The sequence below is a fragment of the Nymphalis io genome, chromosome Z (genome assembly GCF_905147045.1).
Source record: "Nymphalis io chromosome Z, ilAglIoxx1.1, whole genome shotgun sequence".
Classification (NCBI taxonomy): Eukaryota; Metazoa; Arthropoda; class Insecta; order Lepidoptera; family Nymphalidae; genus Nymphalis; species Nymphalis io.
The window spans coordinates 6,339,346-6,364,881 of record NC_065918.1 but is presented as its reverse complement, the minus strand read 5'-3'; the positions used below and the strand labels follow the sequence as shown (position 1 = coordinate 6,364,881).

General features: G+C 36.1%; 1 protein-coding gene and 1 non-coding gene across 2 annotated transcripts; both read right to left on the bottom strand.

The window, feature by feature from the left end:
* Window positions 1-277: 277 nt before the first annotated feature.
* LOC126780286 (membrane-bound transcription factor site-1 protease) lies at window positions 278-25,383 on the bottom strand. Its single transcript, XM_050504613.1, has 20 exons — window positions 24,885-25,383; window positions 21,887-22,066; window positions 20,193-20,285; window positions 19,771-19,867; window positions 18,053-18,273; window positions 17,405-17,545; window positions 13,158-13,316; window positions 9,137-9,224; window positions 7,984-8,165; window positions 7,477-7,641; window positions 6,790-6,939; window positions 6,625-6,707; window positions 5,652-5,857; window positions 4,728-4,926; window positions 4,591-4,654; window positions 4,321-4,461; window positions 4,062-4,202; window positions 3,473-3,647; window positions 2,970-3,158; window positions 278-2,304 (listed from the first exon to the last, which is right to left on the bottom strand). Exons 1-20 carry the CDS (start codon window positions 25,107-25,109, stop codon window positions 2,078-2,080), a joined length of 3,126 nt encoding a protein of 1,041 aa, XP_050360570.1. The 5' UTR covers window positions 25,110-25,383; the 3' UTR covers window positions 278-2,077.
* On the bottom strand, window positions 11,485-11,573 carry Trnay-gua (transfer RNA tyrosine (anticodon GUA)). Its single transcript is given in 2 exon segments — window positions 11,485-11,520; window positions 11,537-11,573. It is a non-coding gene; the product is annotated as a tRNA-Tyr (tRNA).
* Window positions 25,384-25,536: the final 153 nt, after the last annotated feature.

The following is a 25,536-nucleotide window of genomic DNA, read 5'->3' as shown; positions in this document are numbered from 1 at the left end:
GTAAAGATATTGATTAAAGTCAAATAAAATCGTAATTTTTAACTATAGTTGGTGATAGAGAAAAACCGAGAAAATATGAAGTAACGTTTTTTTTGTACTAAATCAGATTTATTTTTATAATTATGATATAACATCGTAATTTCCTCTAATATACAAATGACAGAGTGGAGCGCTGTTCACGTTTTAGAATTACTTTTAATATTGTTAGTTCATAATAATAGTTTGCTTATACATTTGTCAACTAATAGTAATTGCTACAAGGTAATAAAATGCCTGTTTGGAAAATAAGAAGTAATTTATTACATCAATAGGTACAGAATATACACATAAATATTTATTTATAAATAAATAACTCCGTCGTTGGTCATCAGACTGCAGATCTCGAAGTCCTGGGTTCCATAAGCTATACTAGATTTTCAATAAATTTATAAGTATAAACACAGTGTTTAGAATTGCTAAGGTTTAGATTTCTATGTTATGGCAACGAGGCCGAATTTAGGGTAAGCCTAATCTCGATTTGATATCAGTATTTAATAGAAAAAAAAAAAAAACAAAATAACAAAAGAATTTTAAAAAATTACAAAGTTCAACCGTTAATTCGAATAAACTATAACGAAAACTCCAATTCAACGGTGCAAATTATTATTAATTATGGCTTTGTATTTCTAATACTCATCGATTTTACTTAAAATGGTGGGTTGAGCATTTACAGATTGGAGACGTGTAATATACATGGTAACCGGAATAAACCAGTTTGCGCTAGCTACCACATATACCTCAAACTCTCGTATAAGTAGTAGGCCATACACTTCTCCAGTTTTATTAGGTCCATAAAGATTATGAATGTTTCTCAAAAGAAAAGCGACTTTATCATCTAATGCGTGGCATAACAAAAACTTGAATAGTTAATTCATTATTATCCCTTTAGAATCTTTTTGCTTAAAAATATATGCTATTCTTAGCAGCAAGATAGCAACAATAACCAAATTTTTTATCTATGTTATATAACATATAACTTACAATTACATAAACTTTCAATTTCACAACAAAAACATTTGTCGTTGTTTAGTTGGATATACGACGTTTATGGGACAGAATTTGTTGAATGGAATATATTCGAATCTACTAAAAAGAAAGCAACCTCGTACATTATATTAGATGAGCTAGGGAAAATAATGATAAGAATGGCTTTCATCGGTTGTACCCGTTTACAGTTAGCAACCTTATACAATATAATAACATTATTGATTTAAAAAAACAAGTATTATCCTATAAAGTTAAGACTATAACCAACTTTTACCCTTTTGCCTTACTACCTGCTCGCTTCCCTTTCGTTTTGGATTTCACTTTGGTTTATCTGTACAATAAACACTATCTTTCAATTAAATTTACCTCTCCCCGGGAATGATGTTTTTGCGATCGCTTGAAACTTTTTGCTATGTCAATATATGTTAGTCAATTTATAGAGATATAGTGAGAAACAACCCTTGCATGTAACAAGGATTGTATACTGATAAAATATCTATTATAAAGATAATATACTATAGACATAATTTAGAGACTTATCGACATAAAACTTTGTTTTATTTTGTTTACTTATATTTATATTACACACATATAATGGAAATTTCTTAAATTCATATATTATGCTTTAAACATTTCAATTAAAGACATTTTTAAACTTTAATAAAATAATATAACATTTCCTACTTATTCTACTACACATATGATAAACATCAATTTAAGTCGTTTTAACAGATTGCCACTAACTACTTTTACTATTTATGCATATTAGAATTACATAAAATTCTCAATTTTTATATAACTATATGAACCGATTTATGTATATTAAGTTGTATCACTTTTACGGTACTGTAACGAAAATGCCGTAAAGCGTTCAGTCTTTAATGTGCAGAACAGGCGATACTTATGCACCTTCCTATCTGCGTATCTATCACGCCTCTGTAGACGTATCGCTTAGTTAGACACTATGCCTAGTTACGCGCTACGCCTAGTCGAGCGTTTCTCTTTCTCCATCCTCGAATTCCATTCGGATTGGCTTAGGCGACGTATTAATTTATGTCGCTAAAGAAATCAATTTTCGCCTTCTTAATTTTCGTCCGCAACTTTTGAAGAAGACATGTAGACAGTATATGATAACGGCAATGGTGCATAGTTTTAGCATTCGGCTGGCGAAGATTGAATGGACGTCATCGAGGTTGTCGGAGTGATACCGCGACGTTGCCGCTCCAGCGCCTCGCCAAGCACGTGGCGCTGGCTCCGTCCCTTCCACGTCTACAGCACCTTTGAAAGTCAACGGTATCTCATTAATTTTTACCTAATAATACTAACTATTCATAAGAAATTTTGTTTTGTATTTTTTTCTTTTTTGGTTACCTAACATTTTTACAGTAAACGTTACTTCAAATTGTAGAGCAGTTTTTTAAGGGTTAAGATCTCTTATAAAATATACAAAGATAAAATGAGTTGTTTAATTGTATCTATTATATTATTTACACATATTCAATTGTATAAGAATGTATATATTATCTATAAGTATATATGTATTTCTCATGACAGATTTAGTACTTTAAAAAAACAGCTCATCAATCATTTTGGGTATAAAAAAAATAGTGGGTAATAATGTTTAAAATAGATTACTTAATATATTACTTTAAATTCCTGATGCGAAAATCTATTAATGTCATGTACACGTATAATTGATATACGTATTAGAAATTGTTTATATGTTTTTGTTGTGTTTCAAATGTATATTATTAGTAAGCTTATTAAATAAATAAATTATGTATATATTATAATGTATCAGAAACGAAATACAATTTCTTGATTAAGTTTTCTTTAATCAGTCTTACAAGTTTTCACCTTTTTGTGAAGCATTCTGTATCCGTAATTTCAGTAGGCAACGAAATTGTCAATTTAAAAACAATGGAGTTTGTATGTATATTTACCAATGCTCTTTGGATCAGTAGGTTGATGCCTGGGGGCCAATGTCCTGGATGACGGTGGAGCATGGACAGGCTCGGGATCCATTAGTGGAAGAGAAACGCATTCGGGCAGGGGCCGAGGTCCACTGCCGTCTGGCGAGAGGACTCTTGAATATGCATGCAAACGTCCTCCTTCCGCACGTTTCGGCAGTTCTTGGAAATTAACAGTAATATTTTAAAGGAGACTATCATTCTGTATATACATATTTTAAAACTTGGAGAATGTCACCTTTAAGGTACATTATTTTGAAAATCTGTCTGGGTGTTTTAATATAAAGTCAAAAATATTCTAAATGCTATTAGAATGAGAGCATTTAAAACTGCGCCACGAGGGTGGATAATTTAAATTATATTTTTTATTATATTTATATAAAATCTTGTATTTATTAATGTAAATAATAAGCAATTACGTAACCTAGTAAAAAAATAATACTTATTGTATAAATTGTATCAATTGCGATTCTTACCTGATGGTATGATGTGTACGTCGCGGTGATGGCTGGTAGCGGCCGCCTCTCTGAGCGAGGTAGGTACGTGTCCCACTAATGCGTATTGTAAAGCAGCTAGCATGAGCCAATGGCACGGCCGAGTCACACCACCCTCCAGGCACGAAGAGTCACCGTACACTACTAGCCTGCCAGCCTGGTGAGAAGAATTTTAATCATTATAATATTCCCAAACCTACTATATAAACTAATTTGACAATATTAAAATATTGCTGTTTATCTCTTGTGAGAGGCTAAAAGGGATAGCAAGTAAGAAAAAGATGTATATAAATAGTTATTTCTTTAAAATCTTAGCATTTATTAGTGTTTTTATGGGTTGAAACAATTCTGCGCAACAATAATACGATTGCGTTTTAAATTTTAAAAATAATTTACGTATTTCCTGATTGCTACAATGTTGGTGTCTTCAAATCCAGAGTAAACAGGTTTCTTATAGGTAAGCGTGCTACATCCTAGACCGCGTCGATGCTTGACATCAGGCAAGTCAACGGCCAAACGCTGGCCTATTAATTATAAAAAAAAAATGTTCCAATTATTAGCTCATTCAAACCTTAGGTAGCTTGTTGTTAGTGTCGTTGGTGTAGTCACGTGATTCACTTTCTATTTGCAACAACCCTAGTATCGGCACGTCTATTTTATTTCCGCCTCCCGACGGGTCGCTCGCTCCGTTCGTCTTCTCGCCTGACATTATCTGTAAAACGTAGCGATTATAGAAAGCTGACATAAATAGTGAGTGTTAATTATTAAATTATAAAAAACATATCATTATATATAACACATTTATTAATTCGAAAGAGATTAATTCTTACTTGTTGGCCTTGGTCTGACAATTTAGCCGTTACTAGAATACCGTGTTCGGGGAAGCTGTGTATGTGCGTCCCACTTGCGTAGTACATCGGGTGACCGGCAAGCTTATATGTCCCTTCGAACACTCGATCTCCTAGAGCAACCTACACAAACAAAATTGCAAATCTCAAATTATAGAATCGCTTAATCTATGTAGAATAGGTACGGTACAAATATTTATTCAAATAAGAAAATTACAAACGAACATTTTAATGGAATCAAAGATGTCATACCTGGAACATGCTGAGTAGATCATTCAAGGCCGGAACATTAGCTCCACCGGTTTCCGGTATCCACCTACGTCCGACATAAATGTTAATAAACTATAAATAACTTTAGAATTGTTCATTTCATAAATAAATAACATTACCACTGCCTCGTATTTTCATCGTAGAATTTAACGTGACGCAGTAAAGATGCATTGTACCAATCGGCGAACACTATTAGCGAGAGACCAGAGTCTACGGCTTTCTTGAGTGCCGCCATTTCTTCGGGGAAGTATTCGTCTTCCGGGTCCACGAGCAGGAGTGCGCCGTACAACGACGTGTCAATACATGTTAATGGACTTCCTGAAACATATAATCCGCGAATATCGTTTACTGGTGGTAGAGCTTTGTGCAAGCTCGTCTTTGTAGGTACCATCCACTCAAAACAGTAGTACTTGGTATTGTTGTGTTCCGGTTTGAAGGGTGAGTGAGCCAGTGTAATTACAGGCACAAGGGACATAACATCTTAGTTCCCAAGGTTGGTGGCGCATTGGTGATGTAAGCGATGGCTAACATTACTTACAATGCTAATGTCTATGGGCGTTGGTGACCACTTACCACCAGGTGGCGCATTTGCTCGTCCGCCTTCCTATTCTATATAAAAAAAAACACTGACAGACAACCCACGACCTTGAGAAATATGACGAATCAATCCCTTGATTGACATAATTTATTAAGCAAAACAATCACTTTCAACCACACGAGCTCACGGACAGGGTAGAGAGAGACAGACTTAGCAATATTTTGTTTCACTATTTCAATGTAAAGGTTAAATGAGCCTCTAATTACAGGCGCATTTGATATATCTTATTGCCCTTTGTAGGGATATTTTTTAACAGTATTGATGTCAGCAGGCAATGGTGACCATCAGATGGCCTATTTTATTTTTATGTTAAGCGAACAACAACACATTTAGTTACAGTTATGATCAGCATAACAAAACCTAGTCGGTCACACAGTGCAACATTAAATTAAAATCAGGTAAACATTGTAAATAAAAAGATGGCTGACAATAATATAAACCTTACCCATGACTTCCAGATAGAATCCATGTTCCCGCAGCCGACGGTACATGTCGCGGAAGTTAGTGTGCACGTGGTCAGCATGCCAGTCGAGCGGGTCGTGTTTAGCGCGAAGGTCGTCGCGGGGAAAGTACCCGCCTGGATACCGGAGGCTATGGAACTGGTCCCATAGCAGACGTCGACCGCGTACCGGGACGGGAATAACACGGGCCCTGTAAAATATCACCATTTATATTTGCCATATTTGTTTGTAGACAATTGTGATACGACGAGCCATCTCGTTATAGGTAATCTGTATTTTTATATTTAACTTTGAATGACGTAATCAATATAAATTATTTCATATAATAAAACCGATTAATTTTGTTTTAGTCATTCCGTGATGAAGTTGTTGAATTTATTTTACAAATAAAAACGTCAATGTTTTTAAAAATCACTAGAGTGACTTAGTTTTCTATTGTATCATAAAACTAAGTCAACAGCAGTTCATATATTTTATTTTATATGTATTTTATATTATATTAATTGAAAGATCTTTTACGGTTTTGTCTAGCAGATGAATTTATTAAAAACGAAAATTGTTTTTTTTTTATTTAAATGTAAAAGCCGAGATGGCCCTGTGGTAAGAACGCGTGAATCTTAACCGATGATCGTGGGTTCAAACCCGGGCAAGCACCACTGAATTTTCATGTGCTTAATTTGTGATTATAATTCATCTCGTGCTTTACGGTGAAGGAAAACATCGTGAGGAAACCTGCATCAATCTGCCACACGTATTCCACCAACCCGCATTGGAGCAGCGTGGTGGAATAAGCTCCAAACCTTCTCCTCAAAAAGAGGAGAGGAGGCCTTTAGCCCAGCAGTGGGACATTCACGGGCTGTTACGGTTACGGTACGGTTTATTTACATCCCTTATCTTCCCGGCGGAAGTTGTAAAACGCTTCGTATCCAAATCATAATAGTAAAAAAATATATTTACCGAATAGGAAGCATGAGAGTCGTATTCTTCATGACGAAATCGACGACAACATCAAAGCTCTCGATCGTGACGTTAACATGGCCCTATTATTAGCAAAATATATCATTAATACTTATATGTATTTTAAATATTTTTCAAGATAATAATAAGTTTTGTTTAACTTACTTCAACGATGCCGTCAAAGTTAGCACCACTCTCCAGGACCGAGAAACTAATAGCTAACCAACCAGACCATGGCCAAAGTACGTCGATGTAATCCACTGACACTGATAATATTACTCCGTGCGGCAGATGGGGATGCCAACCTACATTTGTCTATAACAAAAAGGCACGTCATCCGATGAATTTGTTAAGATAGAATTGGAATTGTAATGACGTCAAAAGACGTCTGTAAGTACCGTTAGCAATGCTATCGACGTTATACGTATTCGCATTATTTTAATTCATGGTAATTTCTTTTTATTTTTGTCTATAATGAGTGTTACGAGATTTAAAAAAAAAATCTAATACTTAAAATATTCATAACCACTTATCATAATTGCAAAGTGTGTTATCACAAAGCACCTCGTTTAAATAATAATTCACATTTCACACAATCGCCAGCAATGTTTCATATATCGTTAATTTTCATACAATATATAAATATTATTATAATTAATAAAAATTAAATACAATCGCATTGCACTGAAGCAAGAGTGGTAACGTTACATTAAATTGAGTAATTATTGATTTATTGTAAAGTACATATAGATGCATAGCAATAGTACAACATCTTGCCCAATCGTATAATTTTATTTATGAAAGAACAAACATATCAACAGATCTACAATTACAATTGATATTAAAACTCACCACTTTGCCCGACACACCCAGTCCGTTGATGACGGTAACGTTCGCAATGGTGGGCTGCGCGCTATAATACAGCGGCTGGGTGCAGTATGGCCACATGTACTGGCACTCCGTCAGATCTATGTACGGGGGACTTAGGCTGGCCTGGGGTTCGTATTCACGGAGGAACTAAACACACATGCCAAAAAAATTAATTAATTAAATAAAATGAAATCGCCATTTTGTAATATATTGACAAATATTAAACGGTTTAGATCCTGGACAAGTATCCATGAATTCTCATATACTTAATTTGTTTAAACAGCTTGAGAAAATCTACGTGTGGCGGATGATAAACCAACCCGCGTTGGTGCTGTATAGTGGAATAGGCTCTAAACCTTCTCCATAGATGTAGAGGAGAACTTAGCCCGGCATTATGTTTACAGGCTGTTATTACTATTTTATTTTATGTAATACTAACTTAAGTAATAAATCTTTTATATGAGATTTTTTTTTAATATTTATTATCACCTGATAAGCACTGATGAGGTCGAGTTTTCCGTGGCCCTGTTCGAACATATTCGGCCCGGGCAGTCTCCTGGCGGTTATACAAAGCGCTTGTTTCACCGACGCAGGCGACAGATTCTGGCGAGGTACGCCGCTCGCGAGTAAAGCTATCGCTCCAGCAACCACTGGGGATGCTACAGATGTTCCTGTAAATATTTAAAAAAATAAAATTATATCTTCAAGTATTTCTTGATAATTAAGCTTTATTACGATTGTATTGATATATTAATTTAAATTGATTCTTATTTCTCTTGAATAATATTAATAATATCCTGGGACATTTTTCACACACGGCCATCTGATCCCAAATTAAGCTTGTACAAAGCTTGTGCTATGGAAACCAGACAACTGATATACTACATATACTACTTTCTTTTGTAAATACATACTTAAATAGATAATTACACCCAGAATCAGGACAAACATACATGTTCATGCACACAAATGTCTGTCCTGGGTGGGAATCGAACCCACAACCTTCGGCGTTAAAGGCAAGTGTTCTACCAACCACGCCAACCGGCTCGTCAAAAATTAAAGTTGAATAAAGTCATGAAAAAAGAAATAACACTATTAACATACCATGTCCATATACTAATATACCATATAGATATGAATACATAGTATATATAATAGTAAGACTATAGTTTGTTTGTTATAATATAATAGTCTAAGATTCCATCGTTGTTGTTGATTTTGCATAACAATAAGATAAGTAATGCAAACAAACGCCATGATATTAGTTACGATCGATAAAGTACATATTTTACATTGAATTAATTATAACAAATATTTAAATCAAATTAGCTAAATGCAAGATGTTAATATATAGCTCGTCTGGGTAGGTACCATCCACTCATCAGATATTCTACCGCAAAACAGCAGTACTTGATATTGTTGTGTTCCGGTTTGAAGGATGAGTGAGCCAGTGTAATTACAGGCACAAGGGACATAAAATCTTAGTTCCCAAAGTTGGTGACGCATTGGCTATGTAAGGGATGTTTGACATTTCTTACAATGCCAATGTCTATGGGCGTTGGTGACCACTTATCATCAGGTGGCCCATATGCTCGTCCGCCTTCCTATTCTATAAAAAAAAATTAATATGAAATATATTTACCACTGAGCGATTTACAACCGCCATTCACATTCGACCCTTGCACGCCGCTTCCATATGTAACAATATCAGGCTTCATACGTCCGTAGCCCTGTTAAAAAAAAAAAAAATTTTTTTTCAAAGTCGTTGCAACAAATTTGCTTATTGATTGATTCAGAAAATAATATCGCAGACTTGAGAAGAAAGCGTGTGTACCTTCATAGTTACACAAAAGTATTACTAGCCTTATAATTACTATAGGTACTGATAAAAATAAATTAAATAGAATCTGATATTATACATACATATATTATATAAAATTAAGATTTTTATTTTTACCTTCTCCTCAAAAAGGGAGAGGAGGCCTTAACCCAGCAGTGGGACATTAACAGGCTGTTACTGTTACTGTACTGTAAGATTTTTATTTGAAACCGTGTGTGATAGAAGACACAATATTTTGTTTATACCTACCTATATATTATGACGGCCAATTAAGATAAAATTTATATATTGTAATGGGGTGGTGTCTGGTGGAGGATACTCTTTGGAAAAACAAGACTAATTGCTCTTACAAATGCGGTTTATTTTCCATCATGCGGGTGGTTACACTTAACAAATAGGCGAATGCACCTCTAAGTACGGAGCCAGCAGACTATCCCACCAGGTGGAAGTAGCCGGTAGCACTCGTATCAAGAAGCGAGTATTTTCTTAGAAAGCCTTCAAATAATGTCCCAGCAGGTGTGGAAGCACTATCTTGCAGCTATCAAGATCCCTATGACTCGATACAAATATTTAAATACACCGAGCAGGTCATTATTCGTGAGCGAATCTTGCCAGCGTTTCAGCTTTGGTCGCGTATCGTAAAGCACCATCTAGTGATGAAAGGTTTAACTAAGTTCTATGGTTGGGTTTGAGATGGCGCTAGTTTACTTGTTATAATATTTAATTTGTTATCAATTAAAATGTTTAACAAAATAGAAATAATAAAATAATTACAAAAATCCTGTTGTGCAGTATGAAGAACTAAATTAAACATTTATAACGGTCCCGATTTCGTAGGATTTCAATAATGATTTTAACTCATGGTATTTTTTACCTAATGAGATATAAGCTATGTCGGTGACTCCGGTTCTTTTCCGGATAATCTCATTTCTGATCTTATCCTTCAAAGATACTCCGAGCATAGCTTGCAAAATTAGCAGGCTGAAGTGGCAGTGGGCTGGTCACGTATGTCGTAGGACCGATGGCCGTTGGGGCAGACGAGTCCTAGAGTGGAGACCGCGAATCGGCAAGCGCAGCGTAGGGCGCCCTCCAGCCAGGTGGACCGATGACCTTAAGAAGGTGGCGGGCACCAACTGGATGCGAAAGGCGGAGGACAGGGAGCTTTGGCGCACCTTGGGAGAGGCCTATGTTCAGCAGTGGACAATGATTGGCTGTTGATTTTTTGATTTGAGATATAAGAATTCTTAAACCGATCTAATTACCAATGCGCGCAACAAGCCCCGCTTATTTATTACGCATTTATTTTAAAAGTGTTAGGTATTCTTATGTATACTTTTCTGTAAACTAGACAACGTATGTGCAAGATTAATGTTAGGTTGAGAAGTAAAAACTTGAAAGCGTAGCAAGCAAACAAACAAACACTTTCACATTTATGAAATGAGTAAGGATTTCGTAATATTTTAACTACCGTTTCGAATTGCAAAGTGTTTTTTGCATTAATTTACATAAAACGTTTCAAAATAATATATTGTTTTTAATAGAACAATAGAAATATTTCATTAAATAAAATTAAGTATATATTACATATCTGCTTTAGATTACCGTTCATTTCAAAAGTTTCTACACCAAAAATTTCATTTAAAATGTTATTAATTAATGTATAGTTTATTGTTCACCGCAAACATATATTGCAGGAAACATATTAGGACTAAAAATAAGTCGATAGTTGGGTTTAGTTAAGTCATCGCGATTCAAATATGTATTGCAGTTGAGGGGTCTATGCATCTATGAATTCAATTTACTGTAATTTCATCATCGTTCATTTAATTTAACTAAGCTTTTAATTCGTTTCAGTATAATTAATGATTTGAATATTTGATTGTTTATTTAAAATATTTATTTCTTTTCTTATTTTATTTTAAGACATTCTGATATTAAATTATTATTATTATTAAATTATACACTATATATATATATATATATATATATATATATATATATATATATATATACCTACACCTACATATACATAAACCCACCTTTATGTTACTAAAAACGATTCATTGATTTTTTTCTATTAAAATAATTATAAGGACTATAAATATAGTAAAAACATAGTCAGGTATTGTTATTTTAAAATTTAAAAAGTATCCTTCGAGCCGGATTTGAACCAGCGACCTATGGATTTCCGCATCAATTTCACTACAGTCCACCGCTCTACCAACTGAGCTATCGAAGGTACGTTAATGACGTCGAAATTTTGCTACAATATCTTCAATTTTGCGAAACAAACTTAAAATAAGGTTTTTGAATTTACGTCCATATCATTTTTTATGTATTATATAATCATGGAATATCATAATTACATATATAAATATATAGAGGGAAAATCATCTGGATAAGCATAATTAAATAATTGGAAAACAGTTAATTAGCAGTTAACCTTAATGTTTTAAATTAGATTTTTTTTAACATTGATATGATTACTTTTCTAATTGTTTGTTTGTTGTTACTTTTATAATTGTTTTTTTTAATGTTATAGGTAGGCGGGCGGGACACCTGATGCGCCCATAGACATGTAATAGATAGACAGGCGATGTAAGATGTATTAAAAACAGTCGAGATAGCCTAGTGGTTAGAACGCATGAATCTTAACCGATGATCGTGGGTTCAAACCCGGGCAAGCACCACTGAATTTTCATGTGCTTAATTTGTGTTTATAATTCATCTTGTGCTTGACGGTGAACGAAAACATCGCGAGGAAACCTGCATGTGTCTAATTTCATTGAAATTCTGCCACATGTGTATTCTACTAACCCGTATTGGAGCAGCGTGGTAGAATAAGCCCAAAACCTTCTCCTCAAAAGGAAGAGGAGGCCTTATCCTGCAGTGGGATATTAACAGGCTGTTACTGTTACTGATGTAAGATGTATTGACCATTGCTTACATCGCCAACGCGTAATAATAATATATCTTGTACATTTAAAATTAGTTAAGCAGATAAAGTAGTAATGTAAGCTTTTAATAAATTTTATCATCATCGTTCTAGTGGCTAACATATACTATAAAATTCTCCATTTCCATTGTCTTGGAAATCTTATCTCTTTCCAGGCTCCCTATAATATATCCTATTCTAGTATTTGAGATTGAATCTCTTAATTTTTAATTGAATCTCATATGAGATGAGAGGAATGTAACTTTGCTCTTCGGTCGTACCGCCAAACAATTTCATGCATTGAGTTGAATAAGTCTACACTATATTTAAATATTGTATGGAACTTATATCGTACGTTATCTTATTCTCTATACATTTTGTGAACTTTTAAATACAATAATAATGTCCTCCAGACCGATTTCGGCCACGGCGGTCAATCTCAAGAGAGATTAGCCAACTACGCAGGAGATATTATAGTGCACAAGTGTGTGCGCAAACACAGGTGCACTCTCTATTCCCTAACTCTCATAATCCGATGGGACGGCAATCCGACACGACCGGAAAGAGTTCAGGCGCAGGACCAGCGGCTTTGCGTGCTTTCCGAGGCACGGGAGTGAACACACTTCCAACTTCCTGACTCCGGGCTGCTACTGAGAATTTTCTGACAGAAAAACCCAATAACTTTTTATTGGCCCGACCTGGGAATTGAACACAGGACCTCCGGGTCTGCGGCCTTACATCAAGCCACTAGACCAACGAGGCAGTCACTTTTAAATATACCATAGCAATAGCTAATAGATTAGTTATCTAGAATATTATGTAGGTAGACCTGGAAAAACAAACATCCATTACGCTTATAACAATATAGTAAAAGTCAAATGGACTCACTTCCGGCAGTTCCCAAGTAGTCATCCCTCTGGAGGAGAACTTCGCGATGCGATCGTCAAACCCGATGCCGCCGACACCAATGACGTCCATTTGGTCCGCTGGGTTGTTTAGGGTTCCGTACAGTGGGCCGTCGTTGCCTATCGCTGACACCATTATCACCTGTTGACATTAAAACGAAAAATTAACGCTAAGCATCTACTCAAGTAGAGATGGATGGTAAGGGGAGATATTACGTAATATTTTTTTTTTACAATTAATAGCCTAGCGTTTGACCGTTGACTTGCCTGATGTTAAGCTTCGATACGGTCTAAGATGTAGCACGCTTGCCTAAAAGAAACCTGTTTACTCTGGATTTGAAGATATCGACATTGTACCTATCAGGAAATACGGATTCGGGTAAAGCATTCCATAGTTTCGCAGTGCGAATGATGAATGTAAATATGATATCGTTATCCCCCAGTCTTCGCAACGCTAAGCTCCCCACCTTCTCTTCTGCGTTAACCGTGTTTCATATTTATGTCGTTTATAGTACAAAGAAAAACTTTGGAGTTTATGCCTTTTATGTTAATTGACGACCGGTGGTAGGACTTTGCAAGCCAGTCTGGGTAGGTACCACCCACTCATCAGATATTCTACCGCAAAACAGCAGTACTTGTTATTGTTGTGTTCCGGTTTAAAGGGTGAGTGAGCCAGTGTAATTACAGACACAAGGGACATAGCATCTTAGTTCCCAAGATTGGCATTGTAAGAAATATTAACTATTTCTTACAATGTCTATAGGCGTTGGTGACCACTTACCATCAGGTGGCCCATATGCCCGTCCGCCAACCTATACTATAAAAAAAAATTAACGACACGTTTTAATTCGTAGATATCGATACTAATATTATAAATGCGAAAGTAACTTTGTTCGTCTGTTACGGTTTCACGGCTAAACCACTGATCCGATTTGATGAATTTGTTTGAAGCAAGCCTATCGCCTGAGAACCCAACACGCCGGTGAAGCCGCGAGCGAAAACCAATTATATATAAATAGATTAATGACGGTCGCGGTATCGGCAAGGCAGGGGGTGCTAAGAATCACCGGTTCACGGCAGGCTACCGTATAACATCTTCCGTACCGTATAACGACTTCACATGGCAACGTACAATGGACGCTCGATGAGGCTAGACCATCACCTCGCCGAATTAGAAGTAGAGTTAAGTCATATAAACTGGCTTATACTGGGGTTATCTGAAGTCCGAAGACAGGGAGAGACACGATAACTCTAGAGTCCGGTAACTTACTCTACTTCCGCGAAGGTGATAACCTCTCCCAGGGTGGTGACGGTTTTCTAGTCAAAAAGGATCTCATTAGCAGCATTGTGGAAATCAGTAGTGTGTCGAACCGGGTAGCGTACCTTGTCCTAAAACTTTCCGACAGGTACTCCCTGAAGGTCGTACAGGTATATGCGCCAACTTCGACATACTCTGATGATGTGGTCGAAGCGATGTACGAGGACATCGCAAAGGCCCTCAACGACACCTCGAAGGTCCAATACAATGTTGTTACGGGAGACTTTAATCCTAAAGTGGGAGTACAAGATAGCGGTGAATCGAAAGTCGGACCTTACGGCTTGGGCTGCAGAAATCACAAGGGGCAAATGCTGGTAAACTTTCTCGAAGCGCAGGGGCTCTTTTTGATGAATTCTTTCTTTCAAAAGAAGCCTCAGAGGAGGTGGACCTGGCGAAGCCCCGATAACGTGACAAGATAACGAGAACGAGATAGACTTTATCATTTCGAATAAAAGGCACATATTTAGAGATGTTTCAGTGATCAACAGGTTTAATACCGGAAGTGATCACCACTTGGTTCGAGGCACTCTAAATATCGACTTCAAAGCCGAAAGATCGAGAATGATGAGGTCTACTCTCCGACCTACCATGCTTCAAGCTGCTCAAGGCTCCGAAAAGTTCCAAATGGAACTTCAAAATCAATTCACCGCGTTGGAAACCATAAGCAGCATTGATGAGAAAACCGACACGCTGGTCAAAATACTGCAAAACACATCCCGCAAGTGTTTTCCGCCACAGAGAAGAGACAACGCACCAAAACTCTCTGCTGAGACACTCGAGCTCATGAGAAAACGATGAGAACTACCATCGTTTTTGTCAGATAAGGCCTTAAACCGAACAATAGAAACGCTGACGCGACGCGATTTCCGGCGCTTCAATACCCATGCCATCAAAGCTGCGATTGAGCAAAATCGGGGATCAAAAGTGTTCGCTCGCAAGTTTGGGAGGCCGCGTCTGACAAAACTTAAAACCGAAAATGGTGGGGTCGTTACCTCTAGGCCTGAGATTGTCGGAGAAGTAGAGAGGTTTTATGGGCAGTTGTTCTCTTCAAGATCGGATAAACCCGTGGGAATCAGTATTGATGACTAGCGCGCCCCTCTAACGCGCCATTACTCCGAGGAGCTCCCGGTCGTTGACCAAGGCGAGATTAGGGCGGCTCTAGAACAGCTTAAAAACAACAAAGCTCCGGGAGATGACGGAATCACAACAGAGTTGCTTAAGGCAGGCAGGACTCCGGTCCTGAAACAGCTAGCAAGCCTCTTTAATTCCGTCATCCAACATGGCAAGACCCCGGAACCATGGAGCGGGAGTGAGGTGGTACTGTTTTTTAAGAAAGGTGATAAAACCCTTTTGAAAAACTACAGACCAATCTCCCTCCTGAGTCACGTGTATAAGCTGTTCTCAAGAGTCGTCACGAACCGTCTCGCCAGACGACTTGACGAGTTCCAGCCCCCAGAGCAAGCCGGCTTTCGATCAGGCTACAGTGGCACACATCCATACTGTTCGGCAGATTGTGCAGAAGACCGAAGAGTACAATCAGCCGCTGTGTATGGCATTTGTGGACTACGAGAAAGCCTTCGACTCCATCGAAACCTGGGCAGTGCTCGTCTCATTGCAGAGATGTCATATCGATTGGAGATATATCGAGGTACTGAGATGTCTGTACAACGCCGCTACAATGACTGTCCACATCCAAGACTGTAAGACGAAGGCGATCCAACTGCGCAGAGGGGTGAGACAGGGGAATGTAATATCCCCGAAACTGTTCACCAACGCGTTTGGAAGATGTTTTCAAAACGCTGGATTGGACTGGGTATGGAGTCAATGTAAACGGCGAGTACATCTCACACCTTCGATTTGCCGACGATATCGTCATCATAGCAGAGTCGCTGGAACAACTCACCGAAATGCTGCGTAGACTAGGCGAGTCTTCCCGGTGTGTTGGTCTTGGTATAAACTTGGACAAAACCAAGGTCATGTTCAATAGGCATGTCGTGCCGGGACCGATATACGTCGAGGGGAAACCTCTCGAAGTTGTTAGTGAATATACCTACTTAGGACAGATAATACAAGTCGGTAGGAACAACTTCGAGAAGGAAGCCGATCGAAGAATTCGCTTGGGATTTGGCAATTAGCAACCTTCGTCAAGTCCTCAAGTCGTCTATACCGCAATGTTTAAGGACGAAAGTCTTCAACCAATGCGTCTTACCTGCCATGACATACGGTGCCGAAACGTGGACACTAATTGCGGGACTAGTCCACAAATTCAAAGTCGCTCAGCGTGCTATGGAGCGAGCTATCGGAGTATCTTTGAAGGATAAGATCAGAAATGAGATTATCCGGAAAAGAACCGGAGTCACCGACATAGCTTGCAAAATTAGCAGGCTGAAGTGGCAGTGGGCTGGTCACGTATATCGTAGGACCGATGGCCGTTGGAGCAGACGAGTCCTAGAGTGGAGACCGCGAATCGGCAAGCGCAGCGTAGGGCGCCCTCCAGCCAGGTGGACCGACGACCTTAAGAAGGTGGCGGGCACCAACTAAATGCGGAAGGCGGAAGACAGGGAGCTTTGGCGCGCCTTGGGAGAGGCCTATGTTCAGCAGTGAACAACGATTGGCTGTTGATTGATTGATTGATTGATTGAGATTAATGACTTTGTCAGTATTGCTTTAAGGTTCGGCCTGACTGCCCCAAAATTAAAATAATAATAATAATAATATTATAAAACATATGTTTTACTCCAATGTTCAAGCTATATTCCTAACTTATTACATGAAAAACAATTAAGAGGTGTAGGAAAGTAACGGACAGATTGCGTTACTCCTGCGTTTATATTATATAATTAAATATTTCTTATATATAAGTAAATATAAATTAATATTATAATAAGAACAAACAAAAATTATGTACCGACCTTATTAGCGCTCAGCTCCCAAACTTTATCGACAAAAGGGTGATCCATGAAGTCGGGTCCCCCGATACTTAAGTTGAGAATGTCAATTTTTTTCAATATTGCGTAATTGAAGGCGTCGAGGAACCACGACGTATAAGACACCTGCAAGATAATTGATGTAAATAAACAAGTCCTCTCACATCATGTAATAAATCCTTCCAGGAAATGGATATAGCTGGGTAACCACTGATAGTACTTTATTATACTGACAATAATGTCTATAATTGCTGAACATGAAGACCAATAAAGATGAAGACGATTTTTTCACCTTTTTTTTAACGCTGGAGTTACGCGTTTCGGGTTTCCCAGGGAACAGTGTGGGGGGAGGGGTATGCGGTGCTCGCCGGTGTCCAAGGCGCCGAGTGCGCCCCGAACATCGGAATACCCACTAAAAAACCAGCGGTACCCTTTCCATCTTAACGAGGAGCACCACGGGATTGCTTTCGCATGCTACCGTAACGCTCAAACGATTTTTTTCACCTAAGCCAAGACCAGCAATTCATATATAGAACTTGCGTCGAAATTTCGATATAATATTAATTTTTCATCGAGATAAATGTGTGACTGAGTCATATAATAAAATCCATTTTATACATAAGCTTCAAGTACCTGGTTGTCGGTGAATACACGGAATATATGTAAATCAGCGTCCGGCGCGAAGCCAAGACAGTCGGCCCTGGAGGCAATGACTCCTGCTACGAATGTTCCATGACCCAGGGCATCGTCCAGGGTATTTTCGCCGGTCCAGTCCGTTCGTTCCCGAACCCGGCCGAAGTGCGGGTGATGACGAGACAGCCCCGTATCGAATACCGCTACTTTGATTCCCTCGCCTGGTTATAAAAGTTTCGTTTATTAATGCTAAATATAATCTTAATTTGGTAATTACTGAATTAATTGCGTGAAATAGTCTGTTGTTCTAATATAATATGAAAAAAAAAAATAACATAACATGAAAACAAATGATTTACCTACTATTAAAATTAAAAACAAAACGATCAGACCAAAACTTTTAATTACATTTTATTATATAACAATTTAAATAATCAAAAAATCTGAAACAAACAGCATATGATTTGAAACGCTTATTATTATACTAAATAAACAAAACATTGTCATCTAAATTATCTTTGGTGTTGAATTATGTGGAATGTTAATGAGATTCGCATTCAGAGACTCGTAACGACTTCCTTACTAGTCGAACTATTTCGCTCATTCTATCCGCTCGGCAAACAAGCACATTTGATAACATCTATCATCTTACGTGTAATCTAAGTGATACCGACCGCAATTAAACATACGATTAATTATAATATTATGTAAAATCTCACGGTTCATAACCTTTTAATGAGCTTCCACTTAACATAACTTTGATAAATGTAATCAATAAAATGACGGAGATACTTTGTATAATTATATATGTCACCGGATAATTGTAAAGACAGTTAGTTCTTAACGTATTGTAAGCAGTAGAAAAAAAAAATATGAACGGCACGTATTATTTATATTAAATCAATTTTAGTTTTAATAATCGAAACCAATAACCAAACTGAATGATAAAAAACAATCTATATTTTATACATTTTATCGTAAATAAAGTTAGACCCTGTGAATGTCCCACTGCGGGGCTAAAGACCTCCTCTCTCTTTTTTTGAGGAGAAGATTTGGAGCTTATTCCACCACGCTGCTCCAGTGCGGGTTGGTGGAATTCACATGTGGCGGAATCAGTGAAATTAGACACATGCAGGTTTTCTCACGATGATGAATTATAATCAGAAATGAAGCACATGAAAATTCAGTGGTGCTTGCTCGGGTTTGAACCCACGATCACCGGTTTAGATTCACGTGTTCTTACCACTGGACCATATCTGCTTTTTTCATCGTAAATAAGAACACGAAATACACACTTGTCACGTAAATAGTCAAAGGTTAAAGGGTGTCTACAATGATATTACACATACCTTGACCGAAACGCGCTGCATCTTCTTAGTTTTATGTATTATTAATTTATTTGTTGTTGTATTAGGCATTACAAAAAAACATCTCTACATTTATTAACATAGTTTTAATGTTTACAATTTGTTAAGATTTATTATTAAATATATAATAATCTTTACTATGTTTAAGTATATTTCATCACTATCGAAATTAAAACATACTTTATTATTAAATGCTCTTATAAGTGCTTTAAAATAAACAGTTAACAAGATTAAATTAAATGTTAAATTAAAATAAAAAGTACTATGTGTTGTGTGAGTGTTTATTTGTTTCATTGCAAGATGTGATAGCAAAGCGAAGCGAAGCATCAATACTTCAACGATAGTACTGACCCGTTACCCCCAGCGACCACAGCAGGTCTGCCTTTAGGACCGATGTTATCTGCCGCGGAACCGTCCTTAGTAACTTTCTAGACGAGTAGCCATCATTCTGTAAATAAACACGTACCAAGACGACTTAAATATAATCTTTACTTTTCATTTACTACCGTAGCATTGAAATAATATATTATAAATTGTCGTTTTTATTTATATTGTAATTTTTTAACATTAATACATGTATATTTATATCTTTATATGAATTCATATATATTTAAAAGGCGTGGCGTACTATCGAATCCTAACAGTTTAGTCCTTTAGTGCTGGTAAGCGCTAGTGGAACTAGGCTATATAATAAAATCGAAGCATTTTTTTCTATATAAACCACTACTTCACCAGTATGTCAAATAGAAAGCAATGAACAAAAGTAACTTTACCTCTCGGAGCTTCCTGAGCGAATGGAGACCACGAGATCGACGTTTAGGATTCCTCCATCCAGAATAGAGACATCCGCCTGGACCGCAAGCGTCCTGTATCGAATTTTATTATGTTAATGAAAATATCAACCTTTTAAAATTTAATCTCATATTTATTTCGTATCTGTCATTTGACGGATTCGGCGATACCTATCAACACGTTCAGATACTGTACCGATACTGATGCCTGCCATTAGTAAAATATCAAATTCTGTCCAACCTGAGCTAACTATTAGTTCCTTACATGTGAAATTAGCGTTTTGTCGTACTGACCACTTTGATCAGAAATATCACCTCTTTGGTTAAGAATTCCAAATTCAAATTTATAAATTCATTTAGCTGGTACATTTGAATTTTGAAAACAGTCATTCATTTGTTTTTTCCTCATTATTTTTTTCTTTGGCGTCGCTTATTACCGCACAATGGAAAACATGAAATATCGGTATATTTACGAGTACGAGTTCTACCGTGGCACCAGTGCTGCAGAAACAGCTCGAAGGATTAATGTTGTGTACGGCGCTGGTGTCGCAAAAGAAAACACGGTTCGTTTTTGGTTTCAACGTTTTCGTTCTGGAAATTTCGACCTTCAGAACCAACCCCGTGGACGGCCAGAGACCAAAGTGGAAAATGAAGAATTAAAGGCTATTGTGGAAGCGGATCCATCACAAAGCACTTCAGAGATACCTGCAGGCTTTGGGGTAAGTGATAAAACTGTATTAATCCACTTGAAGCAAATCGGTAAAGTAAAAAAACTTGAACGATGGGTACCCATGAATTGAGTGAATCGAACTTGCAAACACGCGTCGACTGCTGTGTTACTTTGCTCAACCGACACAATAATGAAGGGATTTTAAATCGAATCATTACTTGTGATGAAAAGTGGATACTGTACGATAATCGGAAGCGCTCGTCGCAATGGCTGAACCTTAGGGGTCTCTAAGGTTCCAAATCCTGCCCTAAACGAAAATTGACTCAAAAAAAAGTTACTTGTGAGTGTTTGGTGGACTAGCGCCGGTGTCGTTCACTACAGCATTCTAAATTCTGGTCAAACGATTACGGCAGAAATCTTTTGTCAGCAACTGCAAACCATGAAGGCAGAACTAGCTGCTAAGCAACCGAGATTGGTCAATCACTCTAGGCCACTGCTGCTTCACGACAACGCAAGACCACACACTGCACAACAAAAAACCACTAAGTTAGATGAGCTACAATTGGAATGTCTGCGACATCCACCGTACTCCCTGGACCTTGATCCAACAGATTACCATTTTTTCCGGAATTTGGACAACTTCTTACAAGGAAAAAAATTCAACGCATCGGAATGCGGCAGTCCAAGCTACCTTCAAAGAGTTTATTGATTCCCGCCCCCATGGTTTTTTTAGTAAAGAGATCAATGAACTATCTATGAGATGGCAAAAGTGCATAGATAACAACGGTGCATCCTTTGATTAATTAAATATATTTTACAAAAAAAAACTTGACTTTATATTTCTCCCGTACAAAACGCCAATTTCATATGTAAGGACCTAATATAAATACATAATAATGTAAATGATCACACTAATTAATCTGTTTTGTTTTTCAGATGTTAACATATGAAGGTACATTAGACATCACTCCAATGACAAGTTGATAATATTAAAATATTGTCTGACCTCATTAACAAATTTAATTGTGCGAAGGACTTGACGCTGAGCTGTGACGCGAATGACAGCGGGGTGATCACGGAGCGCTTCAATGCCATCCTTCAAGTCATCTCCAAAGACAATAACATCAAAGTCACTTGGGTATTCTTTAGCGGCATTATTGCGTTGAAGTATGGTCCAATTTGAAATCTAAAAGCAAAATTTAGTTTGTCAATTATGTGTTGATCACAAGACAGCAATCCAGGTGGTGAAAGCTAGAGCTAGAGGTTGAGAGCTATACTGGTTATGTCCTCAATACTGACCAAATCTTTTCTGTTAAATAATAGGTTTAGAAATCATTCCACTATGCTACTCCACTACAAATTCGTGGATGATAATTTCGAAAATGCAATAATTTTCTAGCTGATATTAAAATAGCACGACAATAATGATTATAATAGCTAAATTTTTTAAGTTGAGATGTGTACAGTTCATTTTAATTAATGTTAATGTAATTTAATAAGTACAATTAGGAATATAACAAAATTAACACAAATAAAAGTTTTGTCTAGTTAATGTTTCAGACAAACAGCTGAAAATCAGCAGAGCGGGAGAGGTGCCTTATGTCCTTTTCTGTATGCAAAATTTCATGATGATCAGTTGAATAATTAAGACATAAAAGGGTAATAAAGAAACCAACAAAATAATTCACCACCCTCATCGCTACAATACAGATATGTAATCTTCATTATGATAATTTAAAGAGAAAATCAAGACAGTTTTATTAAGACTTTTTAAAGTGAGCAATATGTTATTTATATAATAATTTATTATTGATATTTATTTTAATGACACATCATTTTGTTTCTAATTAAATTTATTAATGTTAAACTCGGTGTTCCAAAATAATTTTTATTAACAAATAATTATACTCTTTTTTAATAATGAATATCATATCTTATCTCTTAATAGAAAAATAAGAATGATTTGTAAATTCAATGTTGCATGATAAAGCCAAATCAATTCTTGAATCTTTATATTTGCTGATAATACAGTTTTCTTAAATTGTGGTAGTTGTTTGGTTAGGTCAATCTGGTCTAAGAGAAACAATGGAACACATGAATTGGCAAGATCACAATTTCATGTTTAATTTGAAAACCAATTGAAATCAGCCAGTAAATGTACTACTGCCATGCGTAAGCCTCCTCCTGTTGAAGATCTACATGCTATGTGCCACCTAGTTGGCCCACAAACTTGTGTGAAAATTTCATGGGACATATGCAACTTAGCCTCACATACTTATCTTCACCACTGTGAATAAACTTATTTATTTTTTATTGTTTCAACGTTTGACTTGGTGCAACTAAATCTGTTATGTATGCACAAAGAGCAAATCTTATGTTTAAAAATGTTTCCTCTACCCTAACAACCCACTTTATGGTAACACTATAGATTGTGATTGTAATTGTCCCAATAATTTATATTCCTACTAACACTTTCAGGCACAGTATACTAGAGGCACAATAGCTAATTATTTATTATGGTGTCAACATATAATAACATTTGTTAGTTTTTCAACGACTAGTTTCTGTCCATGGCTTCTTTCCCTTTGTCCTTTTCTGTACTGATGACAACATATATGCAAAATTTCTTAATGATCAGTTGAGTAGTTAAATGAAAACATAACAAACAACCAATTTAACTTTCACATTTATATTTTTATTAAGGATGAAACAAATGATTGAGTTATGAAAGCAGAAAAATTCTCTCTGGACCATTGTATATTATGTTATGTAGTAGATTTAATAACTTTAATCTTTATTCCCTTACTCTTAACAATTCTAAAATTACAATTAATAAATTGTCATTGTATTTTGATTATGATATGGTAACAAACACACACATACACACCTATATCACATACACTCATTTTAAGACACAAAAAACTCATGTAATCCAGGCTTATAATCTCTGTCTGATCATGACAGATGTGCAATAGTACATAATACTTATTAATTTAAACTTTCATACCGGAAGTCTCGGTCTCGATAATTTCGAGTCTCAATGTATTAGTCATATTTTGAAACTATTATTTCCAATTTTTGAGACTTTGAGACTGACGTAAGTCAAATATTCTACAAAAAAAAATACTAATACTAATCTACTAAACTACCATTCTTTTTTAATTTGGTTATGTGACAAGTCGAAGCACAGAAAGCTTTTTCTAACGCAGGGTATTTATATGCACAGTTGAATGCCCTTTACTGTCTATGAGCCTATTACAAAAATGAAAAATGTAAATTTTACTTATATTTGATTATATTGTAACAGTTGATTAATAAATAATTAATTAAAACATATTGTATTGACTGCCTAAATGAATAGCCTATCAGTAAGAAACCTATTTACGAAAAAGTCTCGAACGTCTCGAATTTTGAGACCGGACCGAATCTCAAATTTTTTTCCTGAAAGTCAAAAATGTATCGAGACTGAAAGCCTTAATACTTATGTATGCTATATATGTTTATAAATATCACTACAATGTTCTTTTAGTTAACAGTCTTATTTTTTATCATTTTATAATGTATCTATTACATTTTTTATATACATGCAATATCTGATGGGATTCCAATCATTTTTATGTGAATCTTTACCAATGATCGTGGGTTCAATCTCGGGCAAGCACCACTGAATTTTCATGTGCTTAATTTGTATTTATAAAGCTCTCATGCTTGATGGTGAAAGAAAACATAGTGAGAAAACCTGCATGTGTCAAAATTTAACATGTACTCCACCAACCCGCTAAAGATCAGTGTGGTGGAATAAGCTCCAAACCTCTCCTCAAAAAAAGGAGAGGAGGCTTTAGCTGTGAAGTGGGACATTCACAGGCTGCTACCATTATAGTATGAAATCACAAAAATACAATTTTTATTATTATATATTTCTGATCATAAGCTTAAAATTATAAAAATTAATGATAATCTTATTTAATTTATAAAGATGAATTAATAGCAGAAAGAAAACTTACACCAGCATTTTTTAAAGCAGATTTCACATAATTTTCCCTAGTGTATTTGTAATAATAGCCTTTGAATGTTATTATATGTTCACTGTTGACTATCTCAGTAGTAAATTCATATTGTACACCTACTGTAGATGTTGCATTACACTTAGTATCATTATCGAGACAAAATACGAATGCATAGTTTGAATAACCAATTAAAAACAAATATACGAGTTGGATCAACCCCATGTTTTTTGAAAGAGTAGATCACATTATATTTAAAACTAAGTTTTGTTTAAAAAAATCACTGTGGCCATTTTTAGGCTTATTTACCACAAAAGCACGGATATCATTTTAAACTCCATTTAATACGAAATTAATAATTCTCTTATTTTTTTTTATAAATTTCACGATTGTTAATATCAATTATATTTGTAAAAGACAAGTATTTTTATTTCAGAAGTCTAAAAATTTACATTTGTCAATAATAGTAGTAGACAGAGAAACAAACTGTCTACGATAATAGTAGTAGTACTGTTCTTTGACATCGGTTCGAGTTCAGACTTCACACTTCACAGATCCACAAACTATCTTTTGTTCTTATTAAACATTTACGATACAATCATTATGTACAAATATATTCAACTAACATAATTTATTTACTAAAATACGATTA